We start from the raw sequence: 24579 nt of genomic DNA, 5'->3' as shown, positions 1-24579 counted from the left end.
ATAAGTTCCTATAAATCTAGAGCATATAAAACAATGAAGTGTATTAATACTCCAAAGTGTTGATTATTGTATACAAGTTCCCTATAGTTATACAGTGATATGCATTATAGGGTTTATATGCAGTTAAGTATCTGTGGGAGGGATGTGTTCTGCTCCGTGTCTCCATGGTCCTACAGTGAGTCTCTGGTAGTCTAGGGAACGTTGGTAAGCCTCTGAACTGATGCGCTCTCTCCTCCAGAGATGCTGGTTAGCAGTGCCAGTGCAGATCTGACATTGCAGGACAAGAGCAAAAACACCGCCCTCCACCTGGCTTGTGGCAAGGTACGCGCATCAATTAAGGGTGGGCTCTCATGGTTACTGTTGGTTGGCCTTTTTCCAGTTCACCAAAACAAACACAAGCAGGAAGCAAACCTAATGATTACTTAGGTAGGGGTGACCTTACAGGGAGGGGAGTGTTGGCTCACTAGGTTTTCAAATTCAAGCTTAGCACTTCATATTGACTTGTCTTCTTATTTCCATTTCTAATACCTGTGAGTAAATACTTGACATTAGCCTAGAAAAATTGTGTATATGTGTAATATTGTATAAATATTAGAGATGGTTGGGTTTATATGTTTATTTTTAATTGTGTGATTTTTTTTTAAGAGCTATTTTCCACAATTTTAGGGTCATGAAACTAGTGCCTTGTTAATTCTGGAAAAGATAACAGATAGAAACCTCATCAATGCCACCAACGCAGCCTTGCAAACGTGAGTACTGGGTGTCTGACTAAATCTAGTGATCTCTACAATTTTAGAAAAAGGTAAATTCACTTTTAAAACTGACAAATAGATCAGTTATAAACCATTTAAAGAATAATTTTTTTTTTTTTTTTTTGGTTCTTTTTTTCGGAGCTGGGGACCGAACCCAGGGCCTTGCGCTTCCTAGGCAAGCGCTTTACCACTGAGCTAAATCCCCAACCCCAAGAATAATTTTTATAATTGTCAGAACTCATTTCTGAAATCATATAGCTAAAAGCTCTAATATTTAAAATATTTTTTAGCTTTGCAACATTGTTACAATTTAAAATTACAACATTTAATATTGATTTTTTTCTCAGTCTGCTCATATAATTCTCTAAGGGAAGGTGGTGCTATTCTGTGTATTATCAAAATCAGCTGAAAAGTGCTGTTTCATACTAGCTGTATGAGGATAAGAAACTCTGTCTCTGTGAGAGTGTGTGTGTGTGTTTGTGTGAGATTGTGTGTGTGTGTGTGTATGTGTGTGTGTGTTATAAGCTTAAAAAGGTTTCAGAAAGAATCAGCCTTTTGAGTATAAGCAGTAAGACTCGAGTTGGACTGAGATTTTAAACCCATGTCTCCCATTGGTTTTAAAAAGAAGATTGGAATAGTTAACATTCTAGGTTTAGTCAAATCCCTCAAAGGTTCAAATGTTAGTCCCTGGGCCAGTAAACGTCTTTTAAAGACTATTTGAATTTGCGATACTGCAGAATAAAAGTTTATAGTCTTATAGTGTATTCATTAGCTTCATTTCTTAAAACAGTAAATTGAGACTGTTGCTCATCCAGTCCGATGGACACATGTATAAAATACTCCTGCACCTGGGATTCGGGAGCATTGTGGAAAAGGGGGCGGACAGATGGTGAGAGCCACAGAGCCAGGGAATATTTTGTAAGAGTGTGCCGTGTAGTAAGGTCAGAAGTTGCACCTATAAAATCTTGCCACAATGACTGCCTCAACGTGACCTCAACAAGGACAAAGACAGCTGTGCCAAAGTGGACCAGGGAAAGCCAGGAGGCTCAACCCCTTCCAAAAAACCACCACTAGTGCCTAAGGAATACCCAGAGTATGAATGCTCTTCTCTAGGGAAGAGTACATCAGTCAGCCCTTAAGACCATACAATAGATGCAAGTAACATACCAGCCCAGCAGGTAGTACATAGGAGTTTACTTGTATACACATGTAGACATGGCAGAGCAATAAATGAAAAAAAAGAGAGAGACTGCAAATTTGGAAGAAAGTAAAGAAGAATATATAGGAGGGGTCTAGAGGAAGGAAAGGGAAGGGGAAATGATGTAACCTCAAAAACACAAGAAATTTTATGTATATAATTTAAAAAAAGAATGTAGTTGATTTGGTTAACTCTTTGAATATGGAGTCTTAGAAGGTACAATGGATTTGATGAGGTCAGGAAACTACTACTGATGACCAAGGCTGTGCTTTCTGTGGAGGTGCTGTTCTCCCTCCTGTCTTCACTGACTGAAGCTCAGGTTTGTATCTCTAGGTCTTCACGACTTGGCCAAGTGTTTGTTGACGGCCAGGTGTGTGTCTATGCGTTCACTACACATCAATGTACAATTTTCCCCACAGACCTCTGCATGTTGCTGCCCGAAATGGGCTAACAATGGTGGTCCAGGAGCTCCTGGGGAAAGGGGCAAGTGTGCTTGCCGTCGATGAGAACGGTAAGCAGGCTCCATGGCCGGCCCTTGGCCAGCTTCTTGGTGCATCTTTGAAGTAAAATGACGTTTAGTGGGTTTTATTATTGTGCAAAGACGAGTGTTGAAATTAATATTGAGGAGTTCTATGCAGTAGAGAAATAAGAGCAAGAGAAACAAAAAACGTATGTTTGATAGGTGAGCTCTGAATTCGCATATCTTATTTTAGATCAAGCTTGATATTTCCTATTTGCTCACCACTATTCTTCAAGCGTTTGTTCTTTTAACAGATATTTACCAAAGCCTGCTAATGTGTCTTATTTGTAGACAAAGCCAGTCCTTCTACTGTTAAATTCAATTCTGTCACTGTTTTCCTGTTAGAGATTATCACTTTAGCCATCACTCCCTATTAATGTCACTTTGTGTGTTTGTGATGTTGGAATCAAGTACTGTGAGCACTCTTCCACTGAACTGCACCCCCAAGCCTCCCTCCCCTCAACATAAAGATCTGCCACCTTAAAAATCACTGATCTCACAACCTCTACCAGCTGCTGCTCTGTCTTCCACTGCAGCAGGACTACTCAGGAACTGGCTTTCTGTAGGCAGGCAGGCCTCTGTCCCCACCACACTGTGAAACTTCTCGTCAGGGTTCCTGACGGTTCTCTACGGTGTCAGGTCAGATCGTGTTTCACTTGGCAGGCCAGTTTGAGCATGTGAGTGCTCCTTTCCTCTTGCTAAACTTTCTTCACTTGGCTTTTAGGGACTCCACACAAATGTTGGAGAGTCCTAAAGTCTCTAGTCCTTGCTGCTTTTCTTGTCTGTCTACCCTTGATTGTGAAAACTCCTTGCTGAGACTTGCCAACCTTTTATTTAGGAATGATCTTCCCCAGTGTCTGCATTCATGTCTGTCTAGCTGCTTAATTATAATACCATATAGATGTCTAATAGAACTGTCAGCCCTTTTTCCTTCCCCCCTGCAGACTTACCCTTCCAACAGCCCTCCTGTTTTCAGTTGTCAACAGTCCCCTTCTTCATAGCTTAAGGGATTGTCCTCAGTGTCTCATGCCCAGTGTGCAGCCCACCAGCTATGCTTCTGATTCTCCCTTTAAAGTAAGTCCACTGTCTGTCCTCTTCTAGGCTTCCTGCCCTCACAGGTAGTTCTTAAAACACATGAGAAATGTTTCTCCCATCTGTGTATTTATAGTTCTCACAGTAAACTGCAGAGTATCCCACTCCTTCCCAAGCCTGTTTCCTATCCCTGTCCTTTCTGTCGTGCTTTTCCCTTCCAGCTCCTCTGCCATGGAATCAGTACAGACATCATAATCCTTGTTTCAGCTCTGTCTTCTGCCTGGAGCACTCTGATCTGCAGGTGTTCTTTGATTAAATCCTTCACCTGTTTCAAATCATAACTCAAATTCCATCCTCTCGAAAGCTTAACCACTAACCTATTTGTGTCACAGATTTCTTAGTCCCAGTCAACCTGATCAGCGTTCTCTTGTTTTGAGTAAAACTATGTAACTTAGTAAATATAATGTGCTTTTTTCCATGTTGAAGTGTGTCTCCTCCATGAGAATGAGTATACACTCCGTAAGAGCAAAGGATCATCTTTGTTATCTGTGTTCACTGATTGTGTCTGTTAGAAGAGTTCAGGGTCCAGTGTCTGTGTAAATATGCCAGGACGTGTTAAGTTCTGAGGTGCCTGTGCAGAATAAGTATGACATAGGCTACTCCGTATACAGGCACATTAATGAGTCTTGACCCTTCCCTAAAGATCAGATGAGACATTTCAAAACAGCAAATAGAGAGGAAACCTTTTTTTTAATTGACAATTTTTTCCACATAATATATTTTGACCATTGCTCCCAGTTCTTCCCAGGTCTTACCTTCCTACCCACCCAATTTTATGTTCTCTCTCTCTCTCTCTCTCTCTCTCTCTCTCTCTCAATAGAAAACACAAACACACAAAATAACCAATAAGATAAAAAATGTCTAAAGCAAAATGGGACATAAAGTCCTACAAAATATAAAAAAAATTTTTTTTAAATACAAAAATAATAGTGGTTGACCAACTACTCGTGGACGTGGAGCCTGCCCTGGTGTGTGGTGGATGTACTCTGACACTCCGGTGGCTATAAGTTACAGATAGCTTCTTTGCTAAGGGATGGGGGCCTTGGGGTCATCCACCTCGTCTCTCTGTTTAAGAGAGGAGCGCTTTCCCTCCTCTCCCATAGAGAGCCGTATGGGGAGAGGTCTGATGAAGCCATTCCACTTGGTATTAAGTGCCCCAAAGCCTCTCTACACATTGTCCAGTTGCAGGTTTCTGTATTTGTTTGCAGAGAACCCTGTTGGCTCTTTCCTGTTGAGGAAGCCTATTGAGAAAGGCAGAACTTGGGATGAGTGCAGACATGAGAGCAGTCTGTCTTGGCATTAGGAAGGTGGCAGTTCCTCAGAAAGGGGGGCAACCAGACCAGATGGGAAGTGATACTCGGAGGGGCAGGTGGCCGCCAGCACGAAAGTAGAGAGATATTGGAATGAGAACCGTGGATGTGTTTTCTAGAGGCTGTAATCATAGGCTCTTTGGGACTTGGGGAAGGAGAGACGAGTATTTGAAGGTGAAGTCATATCCACTGAAGCTTTGGAGCCTTTTATGGACGACACTTTACAGTGTCATTGAGCCATTGGAAAGAGTGAAGCTCATTTGGGGACATAGCAAAGCCGAATGAAACTAAGCAATTAAATGTAAGGCTTTGAAGCCCAAAGCAAAATCTAGATATTTCTAGAAATGTAACTACTTGCATAGATTTAAATGCAGAAATACAAACATTAATATTTGACCACATTTTGCACATTATGATAGCTACTGATATGTGGGTCATTGTTGACTATTTCTAAGAGTTTATATTGTCTTTTTAAGAAATTAAAGAGGCCAGGTGTGATGGCCCACCCTTTCATCTCCGAACTCAGGAGGCAGAGGCAGGGGAATCTCTGGATTCGAGGACCGCCTGGTGCACCTAGAAAGTTCCAGGACACACACACACACACACACACACACACACACACACACACACACAACACAGAGAGAGAGAGAGAGAGAGAGAGAGAGAGAGAGAGAGAGAGAGAGAAGAAATGGAAAGGGTACCAAACCTGTTACTAAAGGTCTCCAGTGGTAACCCAGTTAGCCTCTGTTACCCTTTGAGGTATTATGTAGTTCACACGTCAAATGAATGCCCATTTCACTTTATGATTGTATATAGTGATAATTACAAGTTACTCTAATAATAATGGTTTGATGATTAGTTATGTTCTGAAGAGTAAATAAAGACAACATAAGCCACATGGTGCCGGCTCACTCCTTTAATCCCCGCACTTGAGAGGCAGAGGCAGGAGGATCTCTTAAGTTTAAGGCCAGCCTGGAACTACAGAGCTAGTTCCAGGACAACCAGGGCCACACAGAGAAGTCCTGTCTTGGAAAACAAACAAAAAGGACAAGATGCAGTCCCTTTGTCCACTCCCAGAAATGGGGCTCGTGGTATTGAGATGTGTTTTCTAAAGAAGGAAGAGCATGTCATGTACCCGTGGAGTGTCCTCAGGAACTTCTGTAACCACGCGGCTCAGGTAGAAGAGGCTCCTGCTCACAGTGAAGCCCTGCTGAGAGGTGCATTGCCAATGGAGAGGGTGGTCTGCCCCTCTAAGGACTTGGCTTCCGCTTGCTAGAGTGAGAGCAGCAGCCGCTGCTGCCTTCACATCTTCAGCAGAGCCTTTGGGAGAGTGAGAGTGGAGCCCTCGCTCAGGCATTCTGACAAGGTGACTCAGGTGTCACGCTCGGCCGTGAGTCTCTGTCGCTGGTCCGTCCAGACACTTAGCTAGGTGTTCCTTTAATAAACCACAAAGGTAGTAATGCATCCATCATGACGATGAAAATGCGGAAGAGGTAAAAACCAAAAGCCCAGTAATTACATGTATGTACTGTGATATGATCATATATTGAAATACTATACAGCAGTGGAAATTATCCGACTGTAGTTACCCATGACACTATTAGGCCTTGCCTAATTAATCAAAAAAAGTCAAATTTTAAAATATGTCTACTATATGCTTCCATTTATTGGTTCAAAAAACTAGGCAACAATGAAATTGTTAACACAGAAAGAAAAGGTCAGGATAGTGCTTAACCACACTGTGGCACAGAAAAAGACGTGTAGTGTTTGTGGTAGACTGGTAATATTCTCCTTCTGTGTCGGTCTGGCTGGTGGCTCTATCAGTATTTGGTTTGCGATAAATCATCCTGTTTTAAAACAAACTATGTCCTTTGAAGTACGTATGTTTGCGACCGCTGCAGCCTGAGCACAGTAGTAGAGCGCAGGGCAACACTAAGCGAAGCTAGTCTAAAAGTCAAGGCATCTGTGACACCAACACCTTTTGGCTCCACCTGGCTTAAAACAAGGAAAGTCCAGAGGAAAGCAAGTGTTCACCATCCCATCCCAGCTACAAGGTTAGCTCTGTGCCAACCCAGCTACTACATGCTGTCTCCATGGCTTTCCCGTTGATGCTGGGGTCGGGGCTCTTTATATTTGAGGAGATTTTTCTGCTAAGGTAAAAAGAAATGCTTGTCTGGGGTGCTGGTGCTTTTAACGTTCTGTTTAGTTCACCGTTCTCTTGTGTAGATGTATCTCCCAGGGGGTCCTAGGGATTTTGAGTGCATACCACTGTGCCTGGCTTACTTACTTGGATCCAGGACTGCACTTGTTCTCAGGTTTACAAGGTATTTTACCCACTGAGCCATCCCCACACCCACACCCACCCGCTCCTGCCATCGTCTTCATCTGAGGGTGACTGACAAGCACACTACAATTTGACTTCTGGAATTCAGTTGGTAGGTAGTGATCATCTCCTTAAGGTTTAATTCATATCCTTCCATGTTTACACGTAAGAGTTGATTTATACAGATAGGAATTACAGAATTTATACAGATAATTTATACAGATAGGAATTACAGAATTTATACAGATAATTTATACAGATAGGAATTACAGAATTTATACAGATAATTTATACAGATAGGAATTACAGAATTTATACAGATAATTTATACAGATAGGAATTACAGAATTTATATAGATAATTTATACAGATAGGAATTACAGAAAGCCTTGACTCACTGAAAGTTGGCTGATGGGGGTTATTGGTTGTTGTTTGTTGTTCTTTTCTTCCCTTCACTCTCGCTCTAAGTGCGCTGTGTCTCCTGAGTTGGGCTGGAGATGGGTCAGTTGGAGGAAGCACCCACTGTGAGGCTTTACCTCCCTCTTCTGTTACTTCAGTGTGAAAGCTCTCCTCCTGCCTCACATTCTTAGGATTGTATCTCTCTCTCTGTTTACTGACAGTTGTGACTTTATCTACACAATCTGATGTAAGCCATAAATCTGTGTGTGAAGATTGCAGATCTTAGGATGTTAACTTTTAAATTTTAAATTCAATTCTAGGCTACACCCCAGCTTTGGCCTGTGCTCCCAATAAGGATGTGGCTGACTGCCTGGCTCTCATTTTGGCCACCATGATGCCTGTCTCATCAAATAGCCCATTGACATCCCTGACATTCAATGCCATTAACCGTTATACCAACACCTCAAAAACAGTTAGCTTTGAAGCCTTGCCTATCATGAGGAATGAACCCAGCTCCTACTGCAGTTTCAACAACATTGGTGGGGAACAGGAGTACTTGTACACCGATGTGGACGAGCTCAACGACTCTGACTCTGAGACCTACTGAATGGCCAAGCTGCAGCTCTAGGGAAGTTCTGACACTGAAACTCCAAACCGGGCTTTTTCAGGAAAAAAGCACTTTTCTTATCATACACGAATCCAACCTGAAGAAAGATCACGCAGTGAACGAATAGAAGAAACATGATGACATTAGCAAGAAGAGTCTTAAAGGCAAGTTTTGCAAAAGGAACTTCTAGAATCTTAATAATGACTTGACCAGTGGAAAACACAGTGATGGCGATTGCTTTGTGGGATCCTTTAATTGGCTTTGCAGTGCCAGAAATTGGGACACTGCTCCCTGACCTGCTTACACGGGCAACACTGCTGTAAAGAAAGATAAAACACTAGATTAAATTTTACCCATAAAATTACAGCGAAATTTAAATGCAATAAAAGTTTGGTGTACTAGGCATTATGTATTCACCAAATTGCCAAGGACCAAATAACGTACAGATTTTTTTATTAGAACTCCATTTTGTGGAATCAGAAATAGATGAAATGAGAAAGCAAACTTCAGTGCTTCTGAAAGTGAAGCCAGACTTGGTTTGATGTTGATTTTTATAAAGAAAACATCTCAAAGTCTCCCAATACTGTATTGAACCATGAAAGGAAGTGGGTGTATTTTTACATTTTTTTTATATGAAAGTTTTTAAATTTCAGTTTTTATAGACTTCAAAACCAGCTGACTGGATGCAGCGTGGTTGAGAGTACTGGAGACAGATGCAGAGGAGTTCAGGTCTGTGCCCACATTTGAGTGGTTTAGTTTTAAATTGAATTATTTTTGTTTAAGGAATTCCATGGAGGAAATTTTTTAATGAAATTAAAAGCAGGCTGTTTCACCTCTTGTAACCCAGCAGTCCTTGGGAGAGAACTGTCTGAGCCTCTCTGTGCATGGCACATCTGTATCACGTCAGTTACTTGGGGCCTCCACCTTTTGGCTGGAGCTGTTGTCGTTTATTTTAATCTTTCAACTTTGCAAAGCAAGAATCAAAATTAAAAAAAATTTTAAAACTCTTGTTATGAAACATTTTTGAAAGCTGGTTTTGAATTCTATACAAACTGGGATTTTAAATGTTTTATGTAAAAGAAAATACTGTAAAAATATGTCTGCTTCCTCTCATGATCTAATATAGTACTGGAAGGTTCTCAAATACATCCTTTCTTTTGTTGTTGTTTGTTGTTTATTGTTTTAAGACAGGGTGTCTCTGTGTAGCCCTGGCTGTCCTGGAACTCACTCTGTAGACCAGGCTACCCTTGATCTCACAGAGATTCACCTGCCTCTGCCTCCCAAGTGCTGGGATTAAAGGCGTGCGCCACCAATGCCCAGCTTCAGATGTTTTCTTTATAAAAATCAACATCAAACCATTCGGTTTCATTTTCAGAAGCACTGGCGTTTGCTTTTGATGATGATTCGTAACATAAGCAGAATCAGGTCATTTGGAAGGCATTTCTCTATTGGGCAATATTTAAAATACAACAACAGGCTTTACGTTCTACTCAGATCTAGATAGCAAGATTGCAGCTTCTTTCTGTCAGAGAGCTTGCCTGCCAAATTGAAGACTGCCTTTCAGGTAATAGAGAAGAAGCTGACATTAGGCTGACTTTAAATGACTTTTCTGGGTTCTTTTACTGTACCTGTCACTTTCCCAGGAACAATGACTTCACACTGGGGGAGGGGTCTTGATAGAGCTGGTGAAGTTCCGTACATTGCAACAGAATGACACCCGATTTCATCTTATCCTTTTTGTATTGTGAACTGGAACTTTACGACATTGTAAATTATCAGCTGGTTTTTCTGAATATAAAGTGTGAAAACACAGAACAGTATTTTGATCTATTTGATAATTTTGTGGGTTTTTGAAGAATTACTGAGCATGTACATAGAAATAGTGACTGCTTGAATACTGTATTTACTTGCACTCTTTCAGTACATCAAGATTCCTGTATATTTTAGAGTATAATAAAACACAGACGTGAGTTGTATTTAATGAATAATGTATTTGTATCTGTGCATATTACTTAAAAATCTATAAAGTTTCTAGGGCATTGACTACTAGATTTTAAGCATTTTTCTAAAATATTTACAAAATTATAAATATAATCTCCATCTTTTCTTTATAATATAAAGAAGTCATAATGAACCCTTCCTAATTAATAGTGGGAGAAGGGTGTAAATATGCATTTTAAAAGACCATAGACTACATTTTCTATTGTACCTTTTAAAAAAGAAAACTCAAGAGGATTCTAAAAGTGTACCCTATGTGTGCTTTCTCTTTCCTTTTAGGAATTCTCTTCTGAATTCCCTGAGGGAATTTTCTAGAATCTCAGAATTGAAAGAGACCTGAGGTTCATCCAGTCTAACCTCTTAACAAATGCAGGAGTCCCTTCTCCAAGGTTGTCTTTCCACCTTGAACACTTCAGTGACTACCTCACGAGCAGTCCATTCATTGTTGAGCAGCTCTGTTAGGAAGGTCTCCTTAATGGAGTTGAAGCCTCCCTCCCGGTAACTTCTGTCCTTGGGCCCAGCTCTGTCCTCCAAGAGAATGTTGGAAGGGTGACTCTTCCACCCTCTGCCATGTCTTCTCTTTCACAGGCTGTTGACTTCTTTGCTGAAGTGATTTCCAGATGGACATTAGACACATTGTCTCCACATCTATTGAAATCAAAGATGTAGCTATAAAGTAACAGACTCGTCTTTTAATTTATCCTCGTATGTAGAGACCAAGATTTTGCATCACTTTAAATAAATGATGCCAAAACTGAAAGCCTTCAGGAGGTGGTTTGTGCTGTTACCAGCCAACTAGAAAAGCTGTTCCTTTGCCTTGTGGTAGTTTGTCTCTGGCTTGAGACAGTGGTGTGCACTGGAAGAGGGGAATTCTGAAGTGCTATCCCGGAAAGTGTTGACCAACACCAGTGTTTGGAATAAATACAGGAGCCAAGCACAGCGTCACCTGTTACTTTATAGTTACACACACCTAGTGTGCACAGAGCACTGGACCCGGTTCTGTTGTGTTTCATCCTTGCCCACCAGGGGAAAGCCTGTCAGCCTTTAACTTCTGCGTGAAAAGTGACATCTGAGAGGTGTATTACAGTAATACCAGCTTTTGCTCAGAAATAACTTTGGGGAAGCTAACGGTGACAGGTGACCTCGAACAGTGCCATTTAGTCAGAGAACTCTAAATGTAGCTGTAAATTTGGGGTAAATTTGGCTTCCTATATTGGATCTTTTAAATGAAATAAAAATTTTTAATGCAAAAAAAAAAAAAACAAGTGTCTTTCTTTTTCTACATCTAAAGGAGTTTTCCCTTTAAAATGTGTTAAGTTACGGCAGATTTTCAGACAAGTTTTTTGCAGGTTGTTTGTGAGTCTCTACAGCCTAGGAGGAATGCCGATTGATGCTTCTCTGCGTCAGGCGCTGCGATTACAGGTCTGGGCCCCATGCCCAGCTGCGGTTTTTGTCCTTGAGAACTCATTGACTTCTTAGTGACGTTACATCAGACTTTTGAACTTACCAAAATGGATCTTTCAAATGTATTAACTCACCAAGAATGTATTCCTTGCCTGCTATGTGCTTGGGGTATGAGCGGGCAGAATGGTGGTGGTATCCTGTAGCAGCTGACAGTTTGGTCGATCCTGAGATGCTATAAGCAGAAAATGATAAAGTGTGACTGAGATAAACTGCTGAGGGAGGCAGGAACAGGACCCCTGGGAGAGAGGAGACAGCGAGCTGCATGGAGGAGGCTGCACAGAATCTGGACACTGAGGGACAAGTCTGACTGAAGCAGGTAAGGAGGGCTAAGTGATTTCCTAGGTTCAAGAGCTGAGCTAGTGGTCTGGAAGTGCGTGGAAGAGGGCAGTGTGGGCACATGGTGCGCTTCAGCACGGGGCAGTCCCAAGTGTGAAATGAGTGTGGCAAGCTCTACAGAGCTTAGGCGACGGCATTGAAACAGAAATAGGAATAGCTGGTTGGGGCAACAGATAATGGGGTTTTAGTAATCATTGAAATCATCTCTGCATGTAACAATAAGATGTAAATGCTTGAAATATGTTCTCTCTTACTCCCCATGGCTATCCTATTAGGAACTACTAGTAGCACTTAACATGTGGAAGAAGACAAAGTAACTACTGCCCACAGTCTTGATGCTCAAAACCTGCCTTCAGCTGCAGGCAGCCCTCCTCCTCCATAATGATCTCCAACGTGTGCTGACCTTCTGGGTTTATCTTGACTTCAAAACTGTTGAACTCCCTTCAGTTTGATTCTCACAGCTCACTATCTTTAGAATAAACAGGAATCTGGTCACAACTGGCACCGAGCACCTGCTGCTTGCAATGGAGCCGAGTTCTGGGTGTAGAGAAGCAAAAGGGGGGAGGGGGTCACTCACCCTGTGACAGAGTAGAGCCAGAGAGCCTGCCATCTGCTCACTGTTGCCATCTTAAGCACCCTGCATCTCACTTGCTTAAAATAGCCCTCGTGCCTTTGTAGGAAGGCTCACAGAGGCTTGTTGGAAAGGCTGCTTCAAGCCTGGGCCTTCACAGGGCTTTGCCACCTCTTGGGAGCCGGTCTTCACCTGTTTATCTTGTTCGCCCTTGAGCCCAGGTTGAAATGCAGTAAGTTACATGGAAAGTTTTCATAAGCCTGCAAGGAATTCTGAGCACACGACAGGATTTGTCCCCTAAGCATCACATCTGCTCCTTCGGGCTTAGCAAGTGGCTGGCAAACCCAGCCTCTAGGGTAGGGGAGAGTGGTTTAGGAGCCATTTCCAGTTTACCTAGTTCTGCGATGGTGTGCCAGCCAGTTGGTTGTACCCGGAAGCCTTCATTTCATCCCTGTACCCTCTTGTTTCCTTTGAGACAGGACATCAAACATGTAATCCCCTGCCTCCACCTTGTGGGTGCTGCACAAGTGTGTGCCACCTTCATGTCCAGTTCTCGACTCCCTTCTAATGTGGGTAGGATCTGCAGGTCGGAGAGGCTTGGAGAAGTGCGGAGGAATCATTTACCTCTGCCCACCACAGCCTCCCAAAGAACTAGTCTCTCGTATCTCTGCTTGGCCCCTCCAAAGAGATGTTAGATTAAAGGGAGGTGAGAACGTTTGGATAGTCGTTGGCTTTAAAAAATCAGAAAAGAGGGCTGGAGAGATGGCTCAGTGGTTAAGAGCACTGACTGCTCTTCCAGAGGAAGGCGTAAAGTGTTGTCTGACGGCAGCCGTCCACTGTCCTTGTTCTTTGGGTTGACCGTCATTGGCTTCTGGTTACTGCACTGTCGCATTCTGGATCCTGGTTGCTTTGGTTGTTTTATTGTTCTGTTCTAAGAAAGAAAATGCCTTCTAACATATTAATTGTAGAGGATGGGCTGTATTTCTGTCAGCTGTTTTTATTTTGGTTTTGTTTTTACCAAGGCAAAAAGTTTTACTTCCCCAGAGGGTTCCTAATTCTGCTCCTGTCTGCTGTCCTTATTAGATCTTGAAACAAAATTTGCATAGTGATTTAAGCTTAAAATATTTCTATTTTAAACTTAAAATGAGTTTCAGGTTTTTTCCATTAACTTATTTATTCACTTTACATCTGGATCATAGCCCCCCTCCCCCTTCTTTGAGAAAGGGGAGCACCCCCACACCCAGCCCATGCCGAGGGCCTAGCAGGAAGAATGACAAACGGCTTTAGAACTCATGGGATGCAGCCTTCGGGTTACCACAGCCACATCGGTGGGCATGGGTGTGGCCCGATTCAGAGGACTGTGTATCTTGAGGACTTCATGCTAGTGCGTTTTGCTCTGTTGCTGCCCTCACATCCCTCTTAGACTAAGAAGCATATGAAACTTGAAGGGGGCTTCCAGCCCCTCCCTGGGCAGTGTCTCCAGCACTCACACTAATAATTCTGATCTCCTGCAGGCGTTGCTCAGTCACTACTCTAGGAAAGAGCTTAGATCAGGACTGACCGCCACCTCAGAAAACATTCAGAAAAATAAGATTGTTAGTGAGGCTATGTAGAGATGTTCTTATTACTACTGGCTCTGATGTAAAAAATCTTAGAAAGCAGACTGAAGTCAAGGCACACTCTCATTAGTTTTTTGTTTTTTTGTTTTTTGTTTTTTTTTTTTTTTGAGCTGGGGACCGAACCCAGGGCTTTGCGCTTCCTAGGTAAGCGCTCTACCACTGAGCTAAATCCCCAGCCCCTTAGCTAAATCCCCAGCCCCTTATTAGTTAAGCTAGGACCTTTATGGTCAGGGGACAAGAAGAGCGGCAGCGCTGGCCGGTGTGACTCTTGAGGCTGGGCTGAGTGATGACTGAGTGATTCCTTACACCCATGTCTGCCCTCCGCTTCCTGATTTATTAGACTTGCTGACAAGTAGATGTGCATTCTGAGGATTTAAGGGAGATAGGACTGATTATAAAAGCTTAGATTTATGATTTTAAAATTCTTAGAAGATTACTTTTAAAGATAAGTAATAAAATAATTACTCCTTTCTTTGTAACTGCGTATGGCTGCCTGCCGGTAAGAGGAACTGGCTGAGGAAGAAAAACTACCTTACTCGCTGTCATACGTTGTTCGACTATAACAGGTTTCTTAGTTACGAATATACATGGGTTTTGGGGAATTTTTCTTTACCTGTACTACGTAATGTTATTACTTGTAAAGCTACTGGAGAATACATTGTTTTTCATAATCATTCACCAGAAGAAAACTAAAAGATAATCACATTGTAATTTTATACTGTTTAAAAGATTTTGCTGAGATATATAAGCTGTGGAAAAAAAATAAAGTATGGGGGTTGGCGTGTTCCTTCCGACCATCAACTATGTGTATGTGTTCATATGTGTAAGGTTTGTGTGAATGGAGGTTGGAATATTGTCCCATCCATCCACCAACTGTTTATGTGTATAGAAAGCTTGTATGGGTGTGTGTTGGAGCTTGCTCCACCCACCAAGTGTGTGTGTGTGTGTCTGTGTGTGTGTGTGTCTGTGTGTGTGTCTGGGGGGGAGTGTATGGGGGGTGGTGTGTGTCTGTGTGTGTGTGTCTGTGTGTGTGTCTCTGTGTGTGTGTGTGTCTGTGGGGGGGGAGTGTGTGTGGGGTGGTGTCTGTCTGTGTGTGTGTCTGTGTCTCTGTGTGTGTCTCTGTGTGGGGGGGGGGAGTGTGTGTGGGGTGGTGTCTGTCTGTGTGTGTGTCTGTGTCTCTGTGTGTGTGTCTCTGTGGGGGGGAGTGTCTGTGTCTGTGTGTGTGTTCTTGCTTTCCCTTTCTCATCAGCCCCAGGGAGTTAAGAGTTCGTAGTTTTTCCTCTGGCCACAGGGAGTGCCAGCCCCAGTAAATTGAGAGGAAACTTCTCTCTTCAATGGCTGCCATTGGCAGCAGCCCCTGTAGGTATCTGGACTCACCCCACCCCATCAACAGGTTTAAACACTGACCCCCTCCCCAATCAGCTACCTGCCTTGGATCACCCACCACGTGGATGCTAAAACTGGTTACTGGCATTCTGGCTCCCAGACAGATACCTGGAAGAGGTAAGCTCCCTATTTTTTGAATAGACTGGGATAAAGAGCATAGCTGGAGTTGAGTTCACCTAAGCCCCCACCAGCCAACAGCTGATCCTGTGAGTCACCTGCTGCTGTAGGTGGACATTCCCATCAGCAGGCTTCCCCTTGTTAAGCAGCAACCCCACCAGCATAGGACGGGGTCAATCTGTGGACAAAAGGTTTTCCTTTGGTGTCATTAAACATATAGTTAAGAAAAAGGAAGTTAAGGTTTGAACTAGTCAACTGATTGGTTCTCCCCAGCAGGTACAGTAAGCCAGCCCTTGGTTTTCTAGACCAAGGAACTGTAGACATGAAACACAGGCGACAGAAGAAGTGGAGGGAAGGACACGCCTCTCTCTACACTCGTCTTTTGGCGTATGCATAAGCAGACATCGGCAGGTGATACAGCGTGCTTGCTGCTGGTCCACTCAGGAGCCCTCTGCTCCCCTCATGAACGGACTCCTTTATTGACACCTCGTTCGGGATCTAAGAACAATGTTTATTTCTGGACAGAGTAAAAAAGACAGTTCAGGAAAAGATAGTAATGAGTCAGAGGAGGAGATCTTGACCTTGGAGAAGGAATCCGACTTGAAGATGGAGGCAACAAGATACTGTAAACCTGAATGTCCTCAACTGCAATACCTGCCATTAATCCTCCTCCCAAGGCTCCTGAAAAACAAGGAAAGCCATCTGGATTCCCCGCTGCTGTGCTGTCAGGCTTGACAAAAGTGTGATTCATCATGGGGTTTTATTACTTAAAAAAATCTAAATTTCAATTTTTTCTTTAAAATATTAATTGGATTTGTCCTTTCTTAAAATAATTACAGCTAAATTGAAGCCATTGTTTGATATTCTCAGCCTGGATGCTGCCCTAAGAGTCATTGTGCACTGACACCACAGAACGATGCTGGGGGAGGGGGGGATCCATTTCTAGTGGGAGCTCAAAATGTCTGTCTTAGCCTATTTGAAAAGCACTTTGGCTGTTTCTTACAAAACTATAACATTATTGGGCATGGTGGCACATACCTTTAACCCCCCAGCATATAGGGAAGCAGAGGTAAGTGTATATCTGAGTTCAAGAGCAGCCCTGAACTACATAGCAAGCAAGCTTCAAGGCTACATAGAGAGACCCTGTCTCAAAAAACTAAGGCATACTCATATATTACACGATTCAGCAACTGTGCTCTTTGCTATCTACCCAACGGGGCTAAAAAATGTATGACCACACAAAGGCCTACCCATGAATGTTTATAGCATACATACTTGCCCAAACTTCAAAGCTGCCAAAATGGCCTTCAGCAGGAAGGCCAAGTATACTAGTACATCCAGTGTTATTCAGAGCTGAAAGGAATGGCCTGTCATGGAATTGGGGTGATTGCTCTGTTACAAGGAGCTGGTTCTGATGCTTTCATCAGTGTTCACTGACACTGAAGGTCCTTGCCCCCAATTGGTCTTTTATCTATCAATAAAGATGCCAGCAGCCAATGCTTTGTGGGAAAGAAAGAGATGGGACTTGCAGGTTCCCACAGTCTAGGGAGAGGAGGCAAATCGGAAGACTGAGAGAGAAGAAAGGGAAGAAGAAGTGGAGGAGATGAACCCAACCAGTCAGGTAATTCTCAGGTAAGTGGCCTCTGGCCTCTTCCCCAACTGGGCCTGGGATAGCAGGGGGAGACTTAGAGTGCCCAGTTGGCATTTCAAGATTAACTGGAGCGTGTGCGTGCGTGTGTGTGTGTGTGTGTGTGTGTGTGTTTTCTATCTGAGGGTCTGAGGTAGCTCCTGGACAGGTGCATGCCTGCGACTCCCCTGGAGCTCAAAGTGGTGTAGCAGAACCCACATGCTACAGTAAAGTGCCACACAACATAAGGACCTGAGTACTGATCCCAAGGACCCATGTACAAGGCCAGGCACATTTCCCAGATTTCAAAGCTGGGAAAGCAGATACAGGAGGACTCTTGGAACTTACTGGATGTCCAGTCTAGCCCAAGGGTGAGCTCACTGGAGACTGTCACAAAACAATTAAGTGGGGAGAAATTGAATGCTCCTAATGTCAATGGCAGGTGCCTTCACACACATAACACATGTATATGTGCACACACACACACTTACATACATACACATACAACACACAAATGCAGGTTACCAAGTGGAGTGCCAGACAGGCTGCATACTCTGTCTGGCACTTTTGTGGGAAGAGGCATCTCTAGAGAGAGCAGGAGCAAGGATTGCAGGAGCTGGGTTGGAGAAACAGCACAGGAAGCTTGGGGCAGCAAAGTCACTCTGATACTATGAAGAGAAATGCCCAATCTTACTGCTATAAGATCACGAAGCACTAAATTGATTCTGTATTTTCCAATGCAAATCCTTTAAACATTTATCACATATTTCCATGTCAACATGGATAATAGAGACATTTAGGCACTCTTTGACAAAGCACATTATACAGAAATATATATGGTGCTTGATGGAGTGTCAGTGTTCTACTGAAATACTAGATACATGGGCAATTGTGTTTTACGTGTGTCTCAAGTCATGAAAAGTATGGCCTGGGGTTCAGGCAAGAGGAAGGTGGGATTCCTGAACCAGAATCCCGCCGTGAGTGGCAGAGCTTAAAGCAGACATCTGTGGAGGGGGCTGAAGCAGATTGGCTTTCCCCATGGCTGTGACAGTGTCGCCTCCAGACTGGGCCATCTCTCCACTTCTTGCCTCTGTTTCTTGGCTGCGAAGCAATGACAGTGGTGTGCAGAGTCATGAGGTACAGCGTTGTGAAGCAGTGCTGCTGTCCCAGCTGCAGATGTGGCAGGAATTGAGTGATAGCTCATAGAAAAGGGCTGGTGTGTGGCACGCACTGAGTAAAGGTTAGCCATCTTCTCCACCCTGGGTTTTTATGGGAAGGATTAAATGAGATAATGGTCAGCCTAGAATCTGAACTCAGCGACTTGGTGGCTATGTGACTTTAAGACTAGTCATTCAACTTCTCTGAACTTCACGTGTTTTCGGTTTTGTTTGTAAAATGAAAACGTCTTTCCTATTCGTTTGTCTCCCCGACTGCTGTTGCTTGGGGCTTCTTGTTTTTGTTGAGAAGGGATTGGGGAAGGTCAGTAGGAGGGACACATGCAGAGGACATGCGACATGGTCTGGTGTCGGGGAGCACTCCTGAAAGGCTACTTGCCAAAAACTCTGCTGCTATGACATTCTGTCTCCTAAAGAAGACTGTGTTTTTCCAGGAATAGGGTCACTTGAAAGTCATCTAAAATCTACCGACTCAGTCTGGGTCCGCTATGGAACAAAATGCACATTTGCTATGCAAGAGTCTGAACAAAGGAGACGCCTTTGCAGAAGGACATTAGGGACCGTGGAGCCAGGGGTAGCTTCAAGTCTACTCTCAGAGACATCAGTTATCCATTCCTTGTGGGTGACAGATGTCTGAAAAATTACCCAGGAGCCCTGGGGCCCAGAGTGCCCTCCTTCCCAAAATGGCTCTGCTTTAGTATCCTCTGGGTTCTCGGCAGCTGCTGGTGAAGACCTAGCCTAACGGAGCACTACAGAGCCGCCCAGGAGGGCTCCTCAAGGCTGACTGGAGATGGGTCACATCACAGGCCCCCACGTACAGGCCAGTCCCAAATCCTGCATTGCCCTAATCACTAGCACCTTGTCAAGTTACTGAGGAGAGCTGCAACAGCCGAGGTTTCTAAGCCCTGTCTTGCCTGCAGTACCGCCTTCTAAGGCAGGTACAGCTCATCTAGAGTAGCTGTGACCCCAAAGATGTGATCCAGATATCTAGAAAATGAGTGGGGGGGCTCACCAAAGCATGGCAAGAAAACACTAGGTGCTGTACTGAGAAGCTGGGCCTCATGGCCTGGCAACTTTTTTTTTTTTTTTTTTTTTTTTTTTTTTGATGCCAGGCACTTTCATTCCCAAGCAATACTGTTTCTCTGTGTGGGGCAGTGTGGCATCATTCAGGTAAGAGGTATAGGCAAAACAACTCCTTCATTAACCAGAGAAAAGCTCTTGAAAGGGCTGGCACACATCCTGGGCTGGCACACATCCTGGGCCGACGCACTGTTGTTGTCTTGAGCACAGTGACCCTTCTGTCCACTGAGGATTGCTCCCTTCGTCTGCGTTGCCACACAGGTTATGTCCTCGATTCCTGGTGTGCTTTGGCTGCTTGGGGACTTCCACCTTGTCCGTAAGCTTCCTGCCCAGAGAAACTGCCAGACTGCTCAGGGGATGCCTTCAAGAAGCCCTTCACTCACCCCCAGGCAGGACCAGCCTCTGAGACCATCCCATCTATGTAGGACACCTATGGGTCAGGACATTGCCTGACACGGGGAGAGACTCCTCTCTCCTGCAGAGTGCTCAGACAGGCCTTGTCTTTGCTATCCTTAAACCGTGTGATTTACGAGAAGACATTTCTTAGCCAATTCGTTAATTTCTCATGCATAGATCACCCAATTTCAAAATCTCGCTCATATACAACCTTGGGGGAAGGGGTCCTCAGGGGCGTTGTTAGCCTCTTACCTGATTTTTCTCTTCTGTGAAATAAGTCAGCAAAAGTATCCGTCTTGGGCTGGAGAGAGGGCTCAGTGGTAAGAGTACTTGCTTTCTCAGAGAACCTGAGTCTGGCTTCCAACACTCATATTAAGTGGGTAAAAACTGTTTATAACTCCACTCCAGGAGCTGGCCTTTTTATGCAGCTCCAAGTTTATGACCTTTTCTGGCCTCTGGGCACCTGAGTGGACATGTACACACACACACACACACACACACACACACACACACACACACCTAAATTAAAACATCATCTAGAGTGAAAGCATTAAATTAGCTACTACAACTGGCATACTAGTAAACTGTAAATAAACCTGCCAATGGTGTAGAAGCCACCATTGAGACAGGCTTAAGGTGGCCACAGATGCCTTTAGCAGCTGCCGACTGGCACATGTGCTCTATTCCCTCTGGGGGGGAGGGGGCGCTGGAGTAACAACTGCCCACCCGAGGCAGCTGTGTCTATTTCTGGCCCAACCTTAAAGAATTCGAATAGGGAATTTGAGGCCAGCTCAGGCTATATGAAACCCTGTCTCTCCCCTCAAAACAAAACAACAGGGTCAGCAAGGTGACTCCACCAGTAAAGGCGCTCGTGTGATAGGCAGCCTGAGTTTGATCTCCAGGTCCCACGGTGGAAGGAGAGAACTTGCTCCCCCAAACTTGTCCTCTGACTGCCATGTGTTTGCTGGGGCACACATTTGGCTTACTCATCCACACGAATAATATGAAAATAAATGCCAGCATATACAAGGCCTTGGCTCCCACTCCTAGTACTGAAATAAAAAGACAAAACAAAAGGCATGGATACACAGGCAATGACTTGGCTCCTCCAATAAAATGCTTTCCACCCAGTTTGACAGCCTGGGAGTCTAAAAGAGAAGCAGCTCCCATCAGTTGTCCTCTGGCCTCCATATGTGCACTGTATTTGCGCGCGCGCGCGCGCGCGCACACACACACACACACACACTCACACAAAGTCCTTTTTGTTAAAAAAGAAACTGAAGGAGGCTCCTTCTCCCTGACTCTGTTACCCATGAAGATCAGTTAGAAGTCCCAGCTTTCCTAAGATCCATTTGGCACAGTATGGTACACAGAGCAGCAAAGAGGGGAGAGCCCCTTGGATCTTTGTTTCCCAACCCCTCTACCAGGCATGCAACTGTGGAGGACCTGCCTTTGAAGCAGCTTCTACCCTTAGCTTAAGAGGATCCTGTATAGCTAAACAGCCCAACTTAAGGCACAAAAGGCAATAGTTGTTTTGAGCATCGATGGCTCCAAATAGCTCCTTCAATTATCAGTAAGTGGTACTACCAGCTGTAAAAATCTAAGCTTCCTAAACAGATGAGCTGAAAGAGTAGGCAGCCTTCAGCCTGGGGCACAGGGTCCAGGTGCCAGATTAGGTCCTTGTCGACAGGGTTTTCTATAATCAGAGCCAGTCCTACAGATGCTGTTTCCTCCTATTTACTGTACCAAAGAATGGGAGGGTCTGAGGGCACTGGCTTAGTCTCCCCCACCCCACAGAAAGGAGCTGTAGGCCCAGAGAGGTACAGACGTGTGTGTACCCAAGGTCATATAGCAAATTTTTAAGAAACCAGACTTCCTCTTAACTCCCCAAACAGTTCTCTTAAATCTGGTGTGTCATTTAATTTCTTAGTTTTTCATAGAATTAACCTTTCAGGGATGAGTCTGTATTTACATATGTCCATTTTACATGTTCCACATACATTGCCCCTTCCTTGGAAAGATCTGAGATAGAATGTTCGGTGCTTGTAGAATGTAGTAGTCACATTGTATGTTAACTGCAACTATTTGTTCTTACATTTTTGAGCTCATTTATGATGCCAAAGTATTGGTTCTCATACAAGTGTGTCTTTGTTTACAGTTCAGCCATTTGCCTCATGTATACGTCAAACCCTTGGCCTGGTTCAGCCTTGTTTGCTCCAGTTCCCGTGAAAGGCACATCAGGGTTCAGAGGACACAACCCTCTTTGTTCTTTTAATGGTTGTGGGAAATTCTGGGTTGCAACTGTTCTTTAAAGATGCATTGATTTTGTACTGAAAACATATGCTTTTCTATTATCTATGGATGTGGTTTTATTGCTTTGTTTTCATGTATCCAATGGTGCTTTTTAAAACTTGGGCTTCATCACCCCCTAACACTCCTTAAAGCTTACCCAACAGCCTCAAAATTCACCCTCTCCCCTGGGCTCCATATTCCAGTCCACAACTCAGGCAGATTTCTGCTTTATCAGAGGGCACACTGTACTAGGGAACCCCAGGTAAGATACAGCCCATTGCCTGCTAATATTACTTAAAGTCCAATCCAACATTCCCCAAGAGCACCCTTTGCCCTGACCCCCCATATTTAGACTCTCAACTCTGGCAGAACACTTCTGCTTTACTGAAGGCCATGTCATACCAGGAACTCCAGGGACAAAGCAAGTACCCAGAATTCCAGAAGCCACACAAATACTTGGAACTCCAGAGGCAACATTGGCACCCAAAACCAAGAGGTCACACAGAATACAAAAACTCCATCAGAGATACCCTACTAGATCTGAAAATTCACTGGTCACCAGAACCCCAGACCACTCAAGCCAGAAAACCAGAGAGGAAACAGAAACCAAGGGGGAAAACATCCATTTAACAAGGATAAACTCAGAAATCAGAACCTAAACCTATAATAACCCCAAACCCAGATGACTAGAGGCCAGCAAAAGAACACAATTAACAATATTCAGGGCAATGTGGTAACTCCAAAATTCAGCTATCCTTAATACAGCAAGTCCTGGGTATTCCAACACAGCTAAGCACAAGAGAATGACCTTAAATCCAATCTTATGAAGATGGTAGAGGCCCTTAAAGAGAAAATTAATAAATTCCTTTAAGAAATACAGAAAAATACAATTAAAAAATGAAGGAAATGAATAAAACTGTTCAAAATCTGAAAATGGAAATAGAAGCAAGAAAGAAAACATAAATTGAGGGAATCCTGGAGATGGAAAATCTAGGGAAGGGAACAGGAACTACAGACACAATCCTCACCAACAGAACACAAGAGATGGGAAAGAAAATCTCAGGCATAGAAGATACAGGAGAAGAAACTGATACTTCAATCAAAAAAAAAAGTTAGATCTAAAAAGTTCCTAACACGAAACATCTAGAAAATCTGGGACCCTATGAAACGACCAAACCTAAGAAATATATGAACAGAAGGAGATGGAGGAGGAGGAGGAGGAGGAGGAGGAGGAGGAGGAGGAGGAGACGACGACGACGACGACGATGATGATGACAATTCCTAGGTCAAAGGCCCAGAAAATATTTTCAACAAAATCATAGAAGAAAATTTTCCTAATCTAAAGAAAGAGATGCCTATAAATGTACAAGAAGTCTACAGAACTCCAAATAAATTGGATCAGAAAAAAAGTCACCCCTCCCCCTCCACATAATAATCAAAGCACTAAATATACAAAACAAAGAAAGAATATTAAAAGCTACAAGGAGGAAAGGCCAAGTAATATATAAAGGCAGACCTATTGACTTACACCCAACTTCTTAACAAATGTCTTGCAGACTCTAAGAAACCACAGATGCAAGCCCAGACTACTATACCCAGCAAAACTCAATCATCATAGATGAAGGAAAACAATATATTCCATGACAAAACCAAATTTAAACTATCTATCCACAAATCCAGCCTTATGGAAAATATTAGAAGGAAAACTCCAACTCAAGAAGTTTAACTATACCCAAGATAACACAAGAAATAACTAATGTCATACCAGAAAAAGCAAAAAAAGAGGAAACTCACACAAAACCAACAACAACAAAATGACAGGAATTAACTATCATGGGGCATTAATAACTCTCATATCAATGGATTCAATTCTCCAATAAAAAGACATAGACTAACAGAATGAAAAAATAAGATCCATCCTTTTACTGCATGCAATAAACACATCTCAACATCAAAGGTAGACATTATGTCAGAGTAAAGGAAAAGGATTTCCCAAAAAAGTGGACCATTCTAATATCTAACAAAATATACTTTTAACCAAAATTAAACAAAAGAAATGAGGAAGGACACTTCGTACTCATCAAAGGAAAAAAAAATCCACCAAGATGATGTCTTAATTCTGAACATCTATGCCCCAAATGCAAGAGAATCCACATTTGTAAAAGAAACATTACTAAAGCTTAAATTACATGTCGAGGGGCTGGGGATTTAGCTCAGTGGTAGAGCGCTTACCTAGGAAGCGCAAGGCCCTGGGTTCGGTCCCCAGCTCCGAAAAAAAGAACCAAAAAAAAAAAAAAATTACATGTCGAACCCCACA

General features: G+C 43.3%; 1 protein-coding gene across 9 annotated transcripts in view; it reads left to right on the top strand.

Moving 5' to 3' along the window:
• The window catches only part of Ankrd28 (ankyrin repeat domain 28), a 131726-nt gene extending 120265 nt beyond the window's left edge, over window positions 1-11461 (top strand). For 8 of the 9 annotated variants that reach the window (NM_001427331.1, XM_039094981.2, XM_039094979.2 and 5 more), the window contains 4 exons: window positions 239-321; window positions 667-749; window positions 2370-2461; window positions 7915-11461. In NM_001427331.1, the coding sequence (NP_001414260.1) occupies window positions 239-321; window positions 667-749; window positions 2370-2461; window positions 7915-8201 (545 nt within the window). In that variant the 3' untranslated portion in view covers window positions 8202-11461. Of the gene's footprint in view, window positions 1-238; window positions 322-666; window positions 750-2283; window positions 2462-7914 lie in introns of all 9 variants that reach the window. The other variant, XR_005494817.2, reaches the window with a different exon arrangement.
• Window positions 11462-24579: the final 13118 nt, after the last annotated feature.

The sequence above is a fragment of the Rattus norvegicus genome, chromosome 16 (assembly GCF_036323735.1).
Source record: "Rattus norvegicus strain BN/NHsdMcwi chromosome 16, GRCr8, whole genome shotgun sequence".
NCBI classification, from domain to species: Eukaryota; Metazoa; Chordata; class Mammalia; order Rodentia; family Muridae; genus Rattus; species Rattus norvegicus.
The sequence above is the reverse complement of the archived record's forward strand: the minus strand, read 5'-3'. Positions and strand labels throughout refer to the sequence as shown.